The sequence below is a fragment of the Aquila chrysaetos genome, chromosome 1 (genome assembly GCF_900496995.4).
Source record: "Aquila chrysaetos chrysaetos chromosome 1, bAquChr1.4, whole genome shotgun sequence".
Classification (NCBI taxonomy): Eukaryota; Metazoa; Chordata; class Aves; order Accipitriformes; family Accipitridae; genus Aquila; species Aquila chrysaetos.
This window is the reverse complement of record NC_044004.1, coordinates 50,590,444-50,610,409: the sequence shown is the minus strand read 5'-3', so window position 1 is coordinate 50,610,409 and position 19,966 is coordinate 50,590,444. Positions and strand designations below refer to the sequence as shown.

At 39.6% G+C, this 19,966-nt stretch overlaps 1 protein-coding gene across 2 annotated transcripts in view; it reads right to left on the bottom strand.

Annotated features, from left to right (window-relative positions):
* Nucleotides 1-19,966, bottom strand: part of TNKS (tankyrase) — a 146,904-nt gene that overhangs the window by 124,177 nt on the left and 2,761 nt on the right. For both annotated transcript variants that reach the window (XM_030019717.1, XM_030019726.1), the window contains exon 2: nucleotides 10,794-11,018. In XM_030019717.1, coding sequence (XP_029875577.1) covers nucleotides 10,794-11,018 — 225 coding nt within the window. The remainder of the gene's footprint in view (nucleotides 1-10,793; nucleotides 11,019-19,966) is intronic.

The window sequence follows — 19,966 nt, the reverse complement described above, 5'->3', positions numbered from 1 at the left end:
AAAAAAACCAAAACAACAAACAAAACAACTGTTACAATCCAAGAGCACAGCCTTTTCCAGAGGTGAACTTCAGTGCCTACCAGGTTTCAACAGTACCCGACTTGGGGATGGTATCTTAGTCACACACCCTATGGAACACACACAGTAACATTTTGATGTGATTAAGAGCTGAAACTCTTTAAGATTAAAGAAGCCCCAACATGCCAACTAACTTTTGCATGTTTTGCATAAAACTTGCACCTTGTGCCAATTTTGTAAACTCATCATTAGTCCACAGCATAGTTACCAAATATTTAAGAAATACAAGAAGTACATGAAATCTTAGGAATATCAAGCTGATCAGTCCATGAAATTGTGGCTAAAGCTACACATTGGCCAGAAGACATAGGTATTCTCAAAAATTCTGTTTCTGAAGTAAACATCAGGAAGCTAAGAACACACTAAGTTCAAGCAGATATAGAACTCTAATAATAACTGACTAGCTAGCAGTACCACATGTATCAGTCTTGGAAACCTTCCCCAGCCACTTAGACCACATTATTATATAAAACAGGTCACATTGCTTTCCATTCTTAAAGGACAGAGCTATATCCCTTTGTTCTCCAGTCCCAGAACTGCTCATTGCCATGCCCTGTTGATATGGAGCAGTGCAAATCTTATCGTATTTAGCATTAGGTCCTTGACATGCAAATATTCTACACTGCAAAAATCTCACAATCTGTCAGGTAAGAAGATATCATCACTATTGTGGGCCTCAAGCTAGGGAAGGGTGCATGTTACATCAGTCTGAGCAGGTTCCTCTCCTAGGTCACACCTGTGTCGTGCCATCCTTGTATCACCCCAAACAAGAAAATAAAAACAAATTGTTGCAGCCAGTTCCTCTTGGCTCCCTTGTTATGTAAGTTCAGTACCCAATACCATAGCTAGGTCAAGAGCACCGTGCCTAACCAAGGAATTACTCAGTACTGCTTGCTTGGACAAGACGTCAGTGAAACATGAAGACTACACACAGCATCATCAACAGCAGAATTCACACCAGACACTTCAGCCTTTCCTAGAAATGAATAGCTTTGTCTAAGAAGTGTGGTGCATTTGTATAAACATGGAAAAACAATTAATTACTGGAGTACAGGAGTCTATGCTCATCATGAGTCCTAGCTGCATGAAAGACTGAAGTGAAGACCACACAGAACAAGAGGTAAGCGCTCAGTATTTTCAGCAGGCTTCAATCCCCATAGTTAATTTTGTACACTTGCTTTACATTGTAGAAAGAGCAAATCATTAAAAAGAGACACCTTCCTTTGTTCACTATATGACAAATATTTCATTGCTCACACATTTTTACAAGCAAGACCTTTATATCCTATAATAATACTTTAATCAATGTTTTCCATTAGACCAAGCAAACATCCGAGAACTCTGCTAGAATTGGCCCCACTCATTTATGTCTTAACAGCTACACATATATCTAGAGATCATTTTTAAACCACATATGAACTGCATTAAGACCACATGGTTCCTCTGAGAAGCTAAAAGCAGATATTACTACAGTAATCAGAAGCATAGCCCTGTAATATTAAGTAATTCTGCAAGATACACAGAAAGCCACTGTAAACTGGCATCAGACATCTGAAAGCAGGTTCAGTGTCTGCAAGGGCAGTATTCGTTCCATTACTCTGTTCTGGGTAATATGCAACTTCCTCTTCCCCTCCCTCTCAATTTGCTAATAGTTAACATCAGTACTTTTGAAAACCTTACTTCCCATAAACGCCCTACAGCAAGTTTTCCAATAGTGTTTTGCATATTGTTGTACCACCTCCTTTGTGGCAAGTAACCAGGTTCTGTTTTAACCAACACTTGTAAAGAAACATCATAAAATAACTCTTTTCTTGTTCTCCACAGATTCTCCTGTGCCAAGCACCCAAACAAGGTAAAAAGGCTAGTTTTCTTGATACCTGAATTTTAGGAAAGAAGAAATAGAACTGGGAAAAAGTCTAAAACCCACAGATAGGTTGTAACATATTAAATGTCAACACAGTTCAAACCTAACAAAGACAGACGGCTTCCAAAATACACTATGTATGAAACCCCAGATAAGAGAATCCTCTCAACCTATTTTCATGAAGTTGAATTTCAATCAACTTTTAGCAATACAAACACCATAATATAAATGAAACCTTAAGGACTGTAAGCAACACAGTAACATGACAGGTTTTACAAGCCTTCAGCACCACTAGTTCTAGATATGAAAACAAGAAGTAATTTTATTAGCATTGTTAAGGGAGAAGCTGCTGCCTGAGCATTCACCCACCACTCAAGGAGTCGCACACACACCACCTCAGACTTTAACTGATAGGACCAGAGTCCCTTCGCAGCAGCAACTCCAGTGAGCCCACGGGTGCCCCTTTCGACTCCTCACACACGCACTCGCCCTCGGGCGCTGCTTCTTCCCTCGGGCTCGACCCTAGGTTCCCCAAAGCAGAATCTCTGATCAAGGCCTTCAAAATAAAAAGCATAATTTATTCCAGCTATGGTGCACAAAATTAGACTGCTTGAGCTGGGCACCTCTGGAGAGGGACCCCAAACACTAAAATTCCTGGGCAATTATACTCTTACAATCTAAGTTGCTGCCCCTCACACCATAGTCTGGTCCAAGAGTAATATTCAGGTCTGGGGTCATCTTCTCTCTCATTGGGGCCTTTTTTTCGTCTCTAGGCAGGTTCTTTCCTTTCTTAGTTTTTAGGTTAGTGGTTACTATATCTCCTTTTGCTGGCTCAAACTGGGTCTGGGGCTTTCCAAATCTTCCTATTCCTCCAATCAGAGAATAGGTCAATGTTAAGCAAAAGCATTAAGCAAGCTATGAGTCCTGCTTTGTCATGAACAACTACTTTTAAGCAGCTAAACAAAGTCCTCCAAAACATCTTAACCGCCTCTATAATTTATATACATTCCTGTGCTATTATAGCCTTACAATCTTATCCCATTTATGCGCCGCGCTGCTTAAGTCTCATTCAGGTGTGGTCCACATGCTCCAGTAGCTCAGCTTTGCCACCTTCCACAACAGCTTAACCCTGCAGACGAGTCTTCCTCACCTGAAGTAAGGCTCATTTTCACCCAATCTGTATAAAGCATCACCCTCTCTGCTATCAGGTTTACTGTTGATTTTGTTTCCAAAGAGGATTTAACCTCAGGATTAATCCAGCTCAATGCTTGGTCCTCTCACAAGAATGTTGCGGTAGGGCAGTTCCACCTTGTGTCAATGATCCATTCGTTTCAAGGCTCCTGGCACTCCGAGACCTTTGTCAGGCACACATGTGTGACTGACACTGCTAACAGAGATTTTCTTCATAAAGCATCTATAACAGCTATATGTGCACAGATGCAAAATGCCAGCAGAAAGGATTCCCTAGAGCCTTTATAGCAAACAACCCCATCTCATTTTGGCAGCTTTTCCCATAACAGTAACTCCTGTAGACTGCACTACATTAACAGACCTGCCTGCACATAGATGTCACATACGAAAGAGGTATCCTTCACACACAGGAATTTACCAACTTCCCTCCTGTCCTTCTGTCAAAGTCCACCAGGGAGCACTGCAGTTGTATATGCCATGGTAGAGTGCCCCAAACCATTTTCTGTAGTCACTTACGACAAAAGCCCTGTTGTCTCACACTCCAGTCCATTGTTACTATGACAACAGTATTACAGAATTTCTCCAAATTACCAATGTTTGATTTCAATCATGGGTTCCTCCACCCCCACGAGCTCACAGAGAATGTGGCCTTACTCTCAGGTCCCTTTCAATAAGGGAAGTCTGAACTACAGACTTACACAGTGGGAAATGTAGTAAGATTCAGCCCAAGAAGCTCTCACTTCTGTGATGAATACTAACATTTAGAATCTGACATAGCTTAAACAGGTGGTTAGAGGACATGACACTATTTAAAACCATGAACAAGAACTCCAGTGAGAAAGCAAAAGCATCCTTCCACTCAACCTAAACCATGGAATTTTTATCCTACGGTTGCTATCATGCAAGGTTCACTTGAGAAGGACCCCATGAAGAAACAGTATGGGTAGACTTAAGCATATTAGGCCTTTGAGCCACTGTGTATGCACAGGATTTAAAACCATTTGCTACTCAAGGAAGCAGGGTTCCACACACATGCTATCAGTCACAGAGCAGAAACACACCAAAAGAATTCATAACCTGAATAGTCTGATGAGCCTGCTTCCACAACAGATTTGGCTTTGATCAGTGAGTATCTGAGTAATAAATACTATTAATAGCCAGGATTCTTATTTGGCATATCTAGACAGATACTAGATAGACGCTGTTACCCAGGACTGCTTGGCCTTAAGCAGATGAAATCACAAGGTGTCTTTACTCTGTATGTCAATGTTAACTGCAACCAACAGACAGGAGAGCTCCCCCACTGTAGGGATTAATTCATGTCCTCCTAATGGAACAAAACTCAAGCTTCTGGTACACAAGAACAGTCTGAAGTTCTTTAGACTGTCCTGCAGCTTAAAAATGTTCAAATACAAGTCACTGTTTTCCCACCGCACATTAAGTAGTCAGCAGCAGTAGCGCTCCAACTCTGTAATTCAAAAGTCAAAGCAGGAATATTAACAATATTCAAGAATCTTCTGATATAAACAGCAGCAATAGTTAAACATTTTAGACAAAATATTTGGAAGTACTCACTTGAGAGCATTTTCCAATGATTTTACAAGCCTCCAAATGTCAGATTCCTGGGATGCCTCTTTGAATCTAAGCTTCCTTCTAGAACACCAGTTCTCCAAGAGAGTCTTTGGGAATTCAGTACATCTCTCCAACAGACAACTTGCATAACCAGCTCCCAATGTACCTCAATTACCAATATCCCCCTCTAATATTTATTAAGAAGCTACTAGTCTTCTTACAGGCTTCTGTCAATCCAGCAGCTAAATCTATAGTCACTGTAATCATTTTTCAGTTAAGATGCTAAAGCTTCTCCCCCTCACCTCACCCCATCCCATTCCCAAAAAGAACTAGCTACTGCATAATTTTGCTCTTTGACAGTATTTCCTGTGATTTTTTTTTTAATTTTTCAGGTAGTAAAATCAGACACAGCTCTAACTTTTAGAGCAGTACAGTTCCTCTGCTTGGAAGGCAAAACACTTTGAGCATTCTAAAATCTCAAGGGACAAAAACATCAACTGTAATAATTGCACTATTTGTTGTACATGCCTTCTTTGCAAGGTGACCAAACAGGCAAGCAGTTCAATAATTGGGCAAATTACCACTTCTACAATTCGCTTAAGGTTTACTGTGCACTAGTTCTACCCATGAGCTACCTTTTTTAGTTTTGTTTTGTTTTTTTTTTTTTAATCCTGACAGAAGACTTACCTGCCCTGTAGGAAGGGGTCACATCATATTCCCTCCACATATTTCAGCCCAAAGATATGTAATAGCAGAAGGTAATAGCTAATGAATTCTTCTCCTTCCCCAGTCCAAGAAAGCATAGTAGGCTGAGCAATGTTTTGACATGTTAACAAAGAGACATTTAAATAACAGTGATCCCTATGCTAAGGGCAGGACCTGTACTTTGGAAAACCTGCTAGCTTAAAAAAGTTTTAGTTTGCTTGCTTGCTGTATCTTTCAAGTGCAAAAAGGAAAAAAATCAACTTCCACAGAAGTTCTCTGGTCAAAAAGAGACAAATGCACCTTGACGCTACCATTTGAGATCGCTTCGTAGCACTGGGATGGTAAATTCATCATGCCACAGGACCTTTGCAGGAAATTTTATAACTACCCCAGAAGAAGCCAATCAAAACACTGGTCTAATGTCATATTAAGTAATTCCTGATGGATCCTTAGCACTGCATGGGCTAAAAGTAATTTTAAAAAACTTTTACAGTTTTGTACAGTGTTCAAGGGAGCTTTTCAGTAGCTAGAATTTTTTATTTCCCTAAAATTACTAGAGTACCCTGTATGTTCAAGATCCATAAATCATGGCATCACCATAGAAGATGCTCATGGTTTGCATATTTGTGAAGGATGCCCTTTAAAAACTAAGCAGGTGTATGACACCTGAGATCACTTTCAGGCTAGCAGTCCTATAGTTCTCACAACACTTAAGTGGAGAACCACCTGGGGAAAAAAAAAAAAAAACAAAACAAAAAACATCTCTGCAGGAACAACTACAGCCTCTGCAGAAACACAGTGGAGGGCAAAGCAAGCTCGGACAGACTGCACAAGCACAGCTTCCGTAAGGTTATTTTTAGCCTATTTTTTTTAACAAAAAAAGTGTGTTGCGCAAACACACAGACTTAAAGGAGCTATTACCACTCAGGAAATACCTTGGAGCTACGCCCATTCAGTGCTCAGCAACCAGAAAACCAAAACAGAAAGCTACCCTATAAATCTACTACACCTAGTTTTGATGTCTGTACCCCCCCATACCAACCCCTCACCCTTAAGAAAAAAAAAAAAAAAAAAAAAGACAAAAATACCAGAATATTCAACAGGATAACATGACAGAAGACTGAGTTTTTCAGCTTGGAAAAGAGACATTTGAAGGAAGAAAAGATAGAGGCCTATAAAATCATGAAGGATATGCAGAGTGCAAATAGAAATGACTGTTCACTATTTCCCATGAAAGGAAGGGTTGCTTTTTTCCTGCAGGGCTACTAACTTGTAGAACTCTCCTGCCACAGAACACCTTCAAAGCCAAAAGTATAGCAGCATTTAAGAAGTGATTAGATCTATCTTTCAATAATTTTTTATACCAATGGCTACGCAACACAGTCCAGATGCAGCCTCTACTTTATCAAGTTCCTAAATTGCTGACAGCCATGAGAAAGAAGGATACACTCAAGCCATTCATAGTCATTGCTGGAGAAAAGTGAGCTACACAGATCTTTGGTCTGACTGCAGTATAGACTTTCAGATGAAGAAATAGATCATCCTTTCTCCCCAGCCTGACCTGTAGAACAGTCACTACCCTGACATTGCGGCATTCCTCCAAACACACTTTACAGAGTTCACCATTCGTTCATTATTCCATGAGCAAATGCAACACTGAGGAACAAAACCACTTTTCATTAGCTCTAGAAGCAGTCCACAAACACTGAAAATGCATCTTCCTGACAGATAAAGCAATCCTAGACGCCATAAATACTGGAGAACACTATCTGACAATTGGTTTTAATGCTTCAATACATTTAGTCCAAAAATTGATTATATATAGCAAACAACACTTTCAAATGGATTCAATTACTTAGCAACTAAACAAATCTTCAGTGACTAAATATATTGTAAGAGATGGTCAGCAAATCAGCTGAGCACTGCTTACTATCCTCCAAGATCTCCTGCACTTCCAGACCCAGGACACAAAAACAACTGCCACCTGGAAGTGCCACAGTCCATATTCTTCCCAAACTCAGCACATTTGTGTTCTCTCCCTTTAAGTTCCTGCACTGTCCTACGATTGTAATATACAACCAGTAAAACAGAAGAACAAGAAATCATACCAGTCATTTGCTGTCTTACAGTTTCCTGGAGTAGAAGTTTGTGCATAGTCTGATGAGTTTTCATCCGTTCATGTACACTTCTTATTTCCACATAAGCTTCCCAGTGGCAGGGTTTGTACCTATTAAAGTTGGCTGTACAGCTGAGCACTCATAGTACTTTTAGCATAAATGTGTACATTCTGTTTTAAGGCTAGTGCTAGACACAAGAGCATTCTATAGTTGTAGTGCAATCACTACCTAGCTTTTGCTGGTCTTCCCACCCTGCTTCAATGCCTGGAGTTTTCCTCTGAAAAACCATTATTCATGAACATCCTGCATCTCCGTGCTTTGTTCAATTATCACTTTGTCCCTTTTTGACCTGTAAAGTGGCCAAAAGAACACCATTCTATGCTAGAAAAGATGGAGACTGGGGTAGCAAAGAAGAAGGGAAGGAGAGAAGATAAATTGGAAAGGTCTCTCCCATTACATCATTTGGAAGAAGATGCCAAGAATAGGTAGCCAAAAATGAGTCTAGATGACTAATTCCTACACAGTCTATTGCTTTTCAGACAGATATCTAAGTTCAGCAATAAATTCTAGGTTATGGCAGGATTTCCAGAGACTATTCTTCAATTAATGCTTTTAAAAAAGCATGCCTTGCTTGTTTAAAAAGGAATACTCTAAGAATGTGATTTTTTTTTTTTTTTTTTTTTTTTTTTTTTACAGGCCAATTTCTTCCTTCATATCTGCTGTAAGTCTACACTTAAGGTGTAAATAGCAGTACTGTACAATATATTCCAGAAAGCTATTCAAGTATTCCTAGTCAGAATTTGTGCCCTATACAATCATTGTTCCATTATCCTGTGTATAATGTGTTCCTTCAAAAGACTTTTTGAGGCAAAAGCTGAAGACCTTAATATAAAAATTATATATAAAACCATTCAAAAGAAACAGGAACTTGCCAAAGACAGCAAAACATGCTTGCCCACTAGATATTAATTGCAAACAAACTCACCACAAACAAGAAAGAATAGACTTCTTTGTCCATACTTGTGTCCCAGCAGTTTTATGGAATCAACTAAATCCCAAAGAAACATCATGCTACAGTACATATTAAATCTAATGACTGGTGACACTGCCTTCAGTAGTAACTCTCAATGTTGACAGATCAAATATCTGAAGTACAACATACATGTATATCTGTAACTAAACTGAGCACAACAGCATCATGCTTGCTCCTTTAATATAAAATAGAGTAAATTTTTTAAAAATTCCCAGACTCCCATCTGCCTGCAAGTAGCTTTGTAAGGAGAACTGCATCTAGTCCTGCAGCCCTGCTCAGTGCTTCCAAGGAACCCTACAACTGCAGCAGACATCAGAAGAGCTTTGGGATTTGATCAGTACAACATGGTGAATATTTTATATATACGGATCATCCCCTTAGTCTAACATCTAACATTTAGAGAATGAAGTTCTGTGTAATACAAGCCATAAATTTGATTCTGTACTTCCTTTGACCAAGCCCACAACTTCTTGCTGAATTATAGTATACCTTTAAAGGTATCATCAGTTTGATTATGGTAATCAGATCTAAATAATCTCAAATTACTGCCAGCATTGTACATCAAAACTGGTGTACCACATAATCTGCCACCTTGATCCGACCTGCCCAATCTCCTCCAAAGAGTACCACAGAGCCTTTAGACAAACCACCCAAAGTGACACTACCCATGCTGCCCCCTCCAATCCTAAAACCTTCTGTTGCAACCATCTTTCATCCTATCACCTATGAACACAAAGGTGTGCTGCTGCACCCCTTCCTGCTTTATGACAAGGTTTTAAAAGACCGAGCAAGACAAGTCTTTTCCAAACCAAACAAACCCAGTCCTCCTTTACAGGTCACTTCTCAGCTTCTTACTATCAACCTTCTCCCATTTAATTTGTATTTTCAGTCAGCAGTTCCCAAAGCCAGGCAGACTCCAGCACTGAACAGACCAAAGTAATAACTTCCTTTAAGTCACATACAAAACTCCAGTTACTGACTGGAATTCAAGCTTACTTTTCTATTCACCGTTGTCACAACAGACTGTTATTGGGACCTACTATATCAAGGGACCTCTTCCCATAGTACTGCTGCATAACCAACTATACTCAGTTAACTGCTGTAAAATAGTCTCCGTATGTTTTACCTCACACAAAGAGATGAAATGAATGAAGTCCATCACATCCCTTGTAAAAAGAAGAAATAGACTAAAAAAATTATATTTTGGTGCTTCCTCCAATTTTCTTTCCCTCAATTTTTGGTGGTTTTTTTTTTTAATGACATAAGTATTGCAATAAAGCTAATGCAAGAACTTGTCCTGTAAGTTTTGCAGCTTTCTCTGCAGGAATTTTGCTTAATAAGTCTTTAAGCAAATAGACATTATCTGAAATTCTGAAAATTGTGTCTTGTTATCTGGATAACATATAGAACAAATCTTATGTTCATAATCTTAACTGTGGTTCCTAAAAATCAAGCTTTACTTTCCACGTTTGACATAAAACACAACGTTGAGCAGGCCATTTTATTCAAGTTAGTAGGTGTGAGAAGAACCAGAACCGATAAATAAGTTCAAGGAACTGATCTGAGTGTAAAAAATAAAAAAAGAATTTCCCATTTAGAAAAAAAGTAATACTAAGTACACTGAGAAAAACCATAAAAGTTAAAGACATCCTGACTGAAAAGCTTTTTATACGTTCTAGACATTTAAAATGATTGAAGTGTTCAATTTTATTTGAAACTGCTTTGGCTCCAGGCTACAGCACACACACTGAAGATCTATAACCACTGTCAACAATGGTATCCTGTAACTTGTATTGGAAATCTCCAAAGGACTAATGAGATGCTTCCTCATACTGTATAGAATGAAAGGTTAACCATCTTCCTAACCACTACGACAACACATAGAGCAGCCCAAAAAGCAAAGACTTTACCTAGTAAAGCTAGTTTTCTTGAGAGCGACCAAGACAGACAAACTTCCATATTCAGATTCTGAATACTGTAATTTAGCATACGAGGAGACTTTACCCAGCCTCGCCAGGTTAGTTTTTCAGATGCAAGTTCAGCAAAGCTTGTATTATAAACCATGAAAAAGTTAGTCTTAAATGACTATCACTATACTTACCTGCAGGTTTAAAAGAAGTTAGCTTTTAAGAACAAGCAGTATCTTTCATCTCAAGTCCAGCACATTATCAATTACAACTGCGCAAAACATGTATCTGGTAAAATTTCAATATAAGAAGTGACAGACACTTACCAATACACACATCTATCTTCCCCTTGATAGCAGCTTCATGCAAAGGAGTGTAGTTCCAATTGTCTCTAGCGTTTGGGTCTGCCCCTTGACACAGTAACAGACTAACCACTTCAGCATGACCAAAAGAGCAGGCATTGTGAAGAGGTATCAGCCCTCCGTCATCACGAGCATGAACGTTGGCTCCTGTCTGTAGCAAATGCTCTACAACATCCTTCCTTCCAAAACCTGTAAGAGAACATATTTCTGTTCATTTGTCTGGTAAAACAAAATTATTTAATATTTAAAACTGTTCACTCCTAGTCCAGTGTACAGACATCAAATGATATTATTCACGTCCCTCTTCTACTTTTTGGTTCATTTCACCGTAAAGTGAGACTATATTCAACTGCTCAAACAACAGCTGAAGATTCACTTACACTCACGACAGAAGAGAACAGTGTTGTATTATAATTAGCCTGACTGGCTGCCACTCTCTCCCATGAAGTTCTACAATAGGCTTGCCATTCTTTTTCAAGAAAAGCTTATTATAAATCTTAAAAATTTAGTATAATCTGTGCATACCTAAAGCAAGCATCTTACATACTCTCTCTCAATATAGGTCTTCATCTTGAAGATGACCTCATTAATAAACACTGAAGGACACTGTCAGTGCTCAAGCAGAACCACCTTATCTCAACCCAAACTACATTCTTGCTCTTTTACAAAGAGTCTGACTACCTCCAGCTGACAAAGTGACAGACTAAGAAGTTATAGATAAGTAGAACTGAGAGCTCAGCTGGAAAATAATGCCTCAGGAAGGTCTCAGCCTAGGAACACAGCCTCTGTTATGGCCAGGGAAAACATCACCATAAAGCCAGTATCATTAAACTAATATGCTTCAAAATCCTGCATCAGCATGCCAGGCACTGACACCATTGTCCATGATAAACCTGGAAAGGTTCTAGTGCCCAAATGTGCTTCCTATTGCCCCAAATGCCTTAGAGCAGCAGCTTCCAAACTTTTTTGATTGCACACCCCTATTAGTAAAAAGATTTTTGAGCACGCACCGCCAATATATGTATAAGTCACATACATGCACTACTGCACTATTATGTAGCTTATAAACATACACAAAAATACAAATTTAAAAAGGCTGAGATAAAGATGAAATAAATACTGTTTTTAAATTTCTACTTTATTTATTAGTGGTACAAAATATAATTTCTTCCTGCACCCCGATGAAATATTTTGTACACTCCACTTTGGGGACCACTGCCTTAGAGGACAGGAACAAAAATCAGGCTCAAGAGGGACAGTTTGAACTAAACCACAAGTGTTCATTCTTATACTAGGTTGAACCTCAAAGGTTGGATTGAATTTCTTATAAACCTTGGAGCTAAAAGCAGTATCACTGGGTATTTTAAAAGACTGCCACTTTAAGAGATATTGTGTCTTCTTGTAATCATGGATACCAACCAGCTTAAGTATGAAGAATCCCACATATATGAGCTATATTTATGAAACAGCTGAATTAAATGCTGCAGCAAGTGAAATTCCATCACAGTGGTGCTAACTGGCAGTTTATAGATTGTATTAACTCCACAGATCACGGATCAAAAACATAACTAAAAACATTATTTCCCTTCTAGAAGGCAAATACAAAGCTCAAGGAAAGCAACAAAGAAGCTGTCAGTTCTCCCCTGGTGACCATGTAACTCAGTCACAGCAAAATGCTGCTGAAACTGTAAAGAAATGGTTCTCAAAAGTCAGCACCCTCAGTGGCAGGCAACAACTCATGCACAAAAACTTCTCAAATCAGAACGTTTTACCCCAGAGTTGCAGTCCGTGGATAGGACCTCCATTTCAATGAATTAAGCCCCCTTTTTGCCAGAGTAGCGCCCTAGTTAGAGCTATGCAGACTTATGGTGCAGTATTAACATGCTTTTCCCCCCACAGCCTATACGGTGAGATCTCTAAGCCAGATCTAGCAGCTTTACATCCACACTAGCTTATCCAGTTAAGGCTGATGTTATAACTCAACATCCAGCTTTCAGCCAAGCTGCAGGCTAGCCATTCTGCAGGAATTTACACTGTCTCCTCAGGGAAGCACAGAGTCCTTCAACACCCTTTCTTGAAGGACAGAAGTTTTGTAGAAGCTGACTAATGCTATGGTTAAGGCAGGCAGGGCTAAAACAAAAAGCCCCTTTACTGAGGCTTACCATGGTTTCAGGGTTTTGATGACAGGTTAGTTTAACAATATCTTTATTTCTGCCTAAAGAAGTATTCTTCTATAAGACACAAGCAAGCAGGTGGAAGAACAGTCTGGGGAAGACATCATGGATACGCACACAGATGCTCACATCTATTAGAGACTGCAGCAGTTCACACCTTGGTTAATCCTGTATGGTAATGTAGCTCAAGGGCTCCAGTTAACAAGTACAGACTGGTTACTTTTGGATAGCTGTAAGGATTTCCCCATCCCCACTGTACAGAGCTCTCAGCTGCTTTCAGCACAGATGCTGGACCACTACAAATTACAAGTTAGCACACTGAGCAGATACCAAGGTGGGTTTTCTTTAATACATGGGGCTAAACAGCAGTTCAGCAGCTGCACCACAAGCTGCAGAGCCATACCAGCTGCAAGAAGGGGACCACAACCAGACTGGCACCCCACTCAGCAATCCAATTTTAGTCCATCACTGCAGATGAGTCAAAGCTTTCTGGTACATTATATACTGATCACTTCACATTAGAAATTACACCACAGAAATGGAAGTATGCGAATCAAAACTGGTATTATTAAAAGTGATACTTATTTATCAAGACAAAACTGCTACCAGAAGACGTTTTTCTTAACTGAACTGTCAGCAGGGCCACTACTACTGTAAATCACTGCAGCTTCTAGCATGAAAACTTTTTTGTTTGTTTGTTTCTGTTATAAAACAGTCAAGAACATCACCCTTAAGTCTCCAAATAGAAAATGACAGCTTAAATGGGTACAACAGCAAACAAAGGGTATCTGGTCCCACAGCAAAGCTAACAGGCCTCGGGCATAAATACCAAGCAGCAAGCCCTCAAGGTTCCCACCTTTATATTGTTCATTTGACTGGCAAAGGAAAATTGAGCAAGACAAGAATTAGAAAAGGATGCTTTCAACTAAACAGTAAATCAACAGATTTTATTAGCCTTTAGTTTTTATAGGCTGAACTACTAAAAACAGTGCTGAAACTGCATGAGCATTTGCTTTACACGTACTTCCTGTCTCCCAAGGAAAAACAACCTGACAGTGCCTGAAAACCCAGATTCCTTTTCAAATTGTTCAGTGTTGTGATTTTCAGGACTACACGCATACTTCTTCAAGGTATTGCTGGACATGGGTTCATTGATAAAGGTATCTTTGGAAATGCCAGCAATAAACACTTTACAGTTTTTGGTGAATTAGCTATTCTGTTCACTCCTCAAAATGCACAGTAAAGGTTACTGTGATTTTATCCCACCAGACCACCCATCTTTCAGAGAAAAAGTAAGCAATTATGGGAATAGCTTCCCCCACCACCAGAGGCAAACCTGTAAAAACTTGAATTGACAAAGTGCCAGAAACTCTTTAAAATGATCACACGACCCAATCTGACAAAGCAGTTGTAATTACTGAAACTCCTGCAGTGTTGGGGTCACCTTTTGTAAAAAACAACAGACACATGCCAAGCCATTTGTGACAGATGAAGCACATATAATTCGGTTTAAACTGAAGAAACTGATGTGCTGTCATTTAAGATGACTGTAAAAATCCTACTCTTGTATATTTCCAGCGCAACTTTTAATTTACGAAGTCTAAGGAAGAGTTCCCAAGAAAGGACCTGTAATCAAAGATCCCAAAAGACAATCAAATAGAAGGTTCCTACAGAAAACATCCCAAACCAGAGCAACCACGGAGAAGAGTCACATATAAAGGCCGAGCATGCAAGCTTTTTTTGATGAGATTCACCTGCCAGCTTCCAAAGCACACTCATGGGCATGGTCCCTTATCAGCCTGGGCTATTTCACACAGGTAGAATGTACAAGCTTTGCCCTCATTTTAGCTTCTTTACACAATTTAGAAGTTTCAGGCAAGTCATGGTACCTCAGAAAACACACTGTCCAGGAAAGAAAGGAAGCAGTAATCCCATTATAAAAAGGCAGTAGCAAGAGCACATCTGAAATTAAGGGTGAAATACTCATCAGTCAAACCAAAGGCGGCAAAAATTCAGTGACTCTTCATTTCTCCAGTCATCTCACAAAAACAACGGAAGACTAAGGCTTGGCAAAAGCCAGGAGGTGGACGTAGCTGGGATAGCTTTACATAGATCAAGAGACAGGCAGACAATTCAGATAAAACGCCACTTAACTAGTTCTTTGCCAATGCTGTATTCTTGCCTTTTTCCAATTTATACCTGTCACTTTAGGCTGAAAGTGAGAAAAAAAGGCTTTAGGTAGTAAACTGGCAGCATGAAAACTAAGCTAAATAGAAGTTTTAAATGCTGTCAGACAGGACAGCACACAGAGACACAACCAAATGCTTACTACTGCTGCCAAGACCACCTGTCTACTTCACATCCTGCTCCCAGCCCACAAGCTTGTCCTGTCCCATCTCTTCTTGTGGCATTGAACCTAAGTAACAAGAGGCAACAGGGTGAGCAGGCTGAATGACTGATGAGAGAAGTGATGCAAGGAAAGCAACAGGAGCACCAGCTGATCCGCAACACTACATGCTCCAGTTAGGGCTTCCATGTTAAACCTGCTTTCAGTTAGTCTACAAGCTTTCACATGGTAACAGTTCACAGACACTTAATTACCAATACTCCCAGAAGCCACATAATTCATTGTAAAATTTCAAGAGTAGTTTTCTGTAAGTTTGGTAAAAAAACAACCAAATAAATATATGGACTTCCCACTAGAACCGGAAGAATGCTTTCCCCAGTGAGTACAATACATCAAGTAGTCAGTTTGATCAGTTTAAGTACAGCTGTACTGTTTCACCCGCAGTCCAATTAATGTCACTTTATCCCAACATAGCATGAACTCCTCCAAATGCCAATTCCAACCTCTGCAAAGCTGCTGTTACGTGCAGAGTTTAACTTATCACATGGAAAACTTCTAACTCTCACTAGGTGTTTTTCCTCCTCCTTTCACCTGCTTGCTCTTAAGAACACATTGACTCCAAAAGGAGTTAAATTTTACAAAAGTGTATAATCACAGGTTAAGCACACCTGCAGGTATTACTGTGATCTTAGGCAAAGCAGGAAAGACACTCTTACTAGATGCAACCCCACTTGTTAGAGAACTAAGCATAGCTCCTATGAGAATACAAGCCCTTGAAGTGGAAAAACACACATCTTAGAGGCACACACCCTTTCGAGAATGGTTTTAAACTGTAAGCTAAGGGTGGAAAAACTTCAAGCTAAGTCACTGTACACCTCTTTGCCTTAGTACTGCATATTCTGGGACCAGATTTTTCCCCAAGACAGGTCTTCCAAAAGCCACCGGCACTTCTCCTACTTCTCTAGGCAGAACACAATTAAACTGAGTGATTTAACTAAGTAAACTGAAGAGCCTTCAAGCTAGGAAAAAGGGTACCTGGTTCAGTATTACTGAAGGTCTGAGATTTTGCGTTTATATCCTCTTGTAAATTCCTTCAAAGGATTTTAATGGGAAAGAGATGCAATACATTGCACAAACTATTGCAAGACCATTCAAGAGAACAAGTTACCAGCCACAAAGAAAGCAAGCTGAACCTTCCTAGGAAGTAATATGCTTGTGACACTAACAGTTCATGTACTACAAATGCTACAAAAACATAAAAGAAAGAAATTCAAAGTCACGGCCAGTAATTTATCAATTCATCTTTTTACATGAAAGTCTGCATTTTGCAGGCTCTGAGCCTAAGGCTGCCAGGATGTTTCCTAATTGACTACACAATCTCCACTCTTCATTCTATCCATATGAATCCAGCTGAAAATTGTTATTACCCCTGCTTTAAGTTGCACAAGGCAGAATTTATCAGTGACTTAGCTTTACAAACAATTGTTTGAGTAAGGTCAGACATCTCTTCTATGGCAAGGATATATCAGACAACTGCAACAAAATGAGTCAGAGTAGTTTATGAATGGTATCTCAAGCAAGGCTTTCCAGGGCAATTTAAGCTAACTTCTTGTATGTTGCACCACAGGTGGAGCGGTTGATTCAGGTGTCTCTGCATAGAGTGGAAGTGTGTAATAAGTTACAAGCTACTTCCTGCCTTTTCCTGGCTCTCCCTCAAGGAACACTCAGCAGCTAGTTATATTAGTTCTGACTCGTGAGTTGCTTATCTCACTCACATATGTTGAAGCAGCTTGCATTTTTATGATTAACAGCTTGCTATTTGACAAATCAACTTGATCAGCTCTCTCCTTAAACTCTGACCACTATTTTCCAACCCAAGTGAGATCCCTTCACCTTCATGATTAAAGTTGTGTACTCCAGAAATTTTCCGAAGAATATTTATATATGTTAGCCTTCATAAAAAGATTTGACTTCCAACAGTTATTACTAGTGATATCAAAAGCACACTTACAGAAGACTACTTTCCGCAAACAACTTTTTGCCATTACTATAGACCCAAGAAGAAAGAAAACAAAGAATATCACTGATGCTCTAACAAGTCACCTTAAATCAGATTTCTCCAAGCCTGAGTTTGGGCTGATACCACCAAGAGCACTTCACCCTGTGATTGCAACTCCATACCTTCCAAAAGCCACTCTGGAAACCTCTACCTCTTTCTCAGTACAGAAGTGGGCATTAAGCCACAGTTCAGCAATTACTATTAGTACTCTCTGCATCCTTGGGTTGAACACTAGAAAGAATAACATCCACCTAGTCATTTCTGAAAGAGGTGCTATTACTAATGATTTACCAGCAAAGACTAGGCTTAAAAACATATGAATCAAGGTGTCAGCACCAAATACATATATATCCTTTTGTAAGGCTAAATCTTGTTTCAGAAGGGAAGAGGCAAGTCCGTTACCAAGCTGGCTGCTACAAATTCTTGCTGGCTCTGGGAAAAAGCTGGGATTTCAGACAAAAGGTCACAGGACTCCTCCCCATCTAGGCATATGAAAGGTAGAAAAGTCTTGGAAAGCCAGTCTTGGTATGCGAGTGCTACAAATGGAGGATAACACACAAAAAAAAGCCATGAAAGCACCACTGCTAACATCAAACATAATGGACCAATACAGGCACCCCCCCAATCACATAATGATTCACAGAAAGTATGTGGGCTAAGAGTAAAGTCCCACTCTACACCACACAAAATGTGACACATTATCACATAGACTGAAATCATCCAACCATTCAAAAAAAAAAAAAAGTCAATAGCATTCCCCAAAGGGGAAGAAAAATCTACCCCTCACACACACGCAGAACAACCAACTCATTTGGTTATGCTGGCTAAAAAGGTATTCTGCCAACTATGTGACAACATCATCACCAAACCCAGGATTATCAAGCCAGCTTACAAGAACAGACAGCACGGGCATAAATAAATTTTTCAACTAGTGAGGGGTATATAATAAAGATGTCCATAATCTCGTGAAATCAACAATGACAGTTAAGATCTTTCTCAAGGAAAAGAGGTAACACATCTTTAGATCAAAGGAGGAATGCAGTGGAAAGGCAAGGGAGCGGAATAGTTTGTCTCATTCAATGCAGTTTGAAGAAGTGAACCATTAAGCAGAACACAGGATATTCTGGTGAAGAGTGTGGAAAAAACAAAGCAGCAGTAAGTTACTTTTAATACAAGTTAACAGTCCAATTATTTAGTGAACTCCTTACCACAGGATGAGCTACTACTAACATGTAGAAACTGGGTCTTGCTCAAATAGTTGCCGAGCTACAAACTGCAGGAAGAGTACTCAGAGAAGTATCATATATGAACAGGGCAAGTGTATAACTCTTCCCTAGACATCTTCTTTTGGCCACCAGTACGGATAAAACCTCGAGCCAAACATACCTTTGTTCGTGCCTAGCAGTTACTTTTTTAATTCTTTTTAGTTATAAGCAAGCTAGTTTTCATTGAACAAACTGAATGCAAATGCTGTGAATACATTAATACCTCCACTTGATTTCTTTTTTGTATTTTAAAGTCACTCAATCACTTTCAAGTCTTTAGAATCTGCTTCTTACTCTGATTCTTGGGTGCTGCTGGACAATATACAAAGCCTGCACTGGTACCAGAGACCCAAATACGCTGCAATCCACACAGCAGTTGAGACACTCCTGAGTTTTCCTCTATCCAAGCATGTGTACCTCTACAGAAGAATCCCTCAAATCACTTGCAAAGGAAAAGCTGAGCACCACACATCCTGAAAGACTGCTAGAATAACAGTCCAGTTGGAGGATGAAAGGAAAATGATCCTTTGTGCAACTTCTTCCTGCTTGCAAGAGGTCTCTATCACCCTGATATGGCCTCAGTATTAATTTATGCCTTATGAATAGCTAACCAAAGTAGGTTGGATTTATTCAGCACACTAGCTGACATTTCAACACAGAGTTGAAGAACTGATTCCCCTTCATTCAGATCGATTGACCATTCAGATATCCCAAATAAAGAAAATCTGGATAACACTGTTGCTTCAACTTGATGTGGCTGTGCACATTTTATCTGGAAGTGGATAATGGACAGATGACTTCAACTTCTAGAAGCAGATTTATATCTATCTCCAGCTTTTGAAATAACTGATTATAGAGATTTCAGTTCTCACCTTATCCCCAGCTTATGTACACGCTAACGATTCTGAATGCTCTCAGAAGTCACCCCTTTTATCTTCCTTCTGCCACAGGAAAGGAGATAAAGGTGATTTTGAAACTAGAAACCTCACAAAGCTTAAGGAAACCTGAACTTAGTGTTTTTCACAAGAAACTAGAACTAGGGAAGTTGTCCTTCCCTGTTACAGTAAAAGTAACTTAACTGCCTGGCCTTGCTGCCAAAAAGGACATCTGAGAAAACCAGACTGAGCTAGGGAGAAGCCAAGTACCCAGAGCAGGGAGTAGGGGTGGGGGGAGAGGAATCCAGCTACCCCCAAAACTGGGAAATGAAGAAGAAATTAGAGGAATTCCTCTATCAGAAATCACAAGGTCTGAAGTGGAACCCTCTGTCTTGTCATTTAAGAATTTAGCTTCAA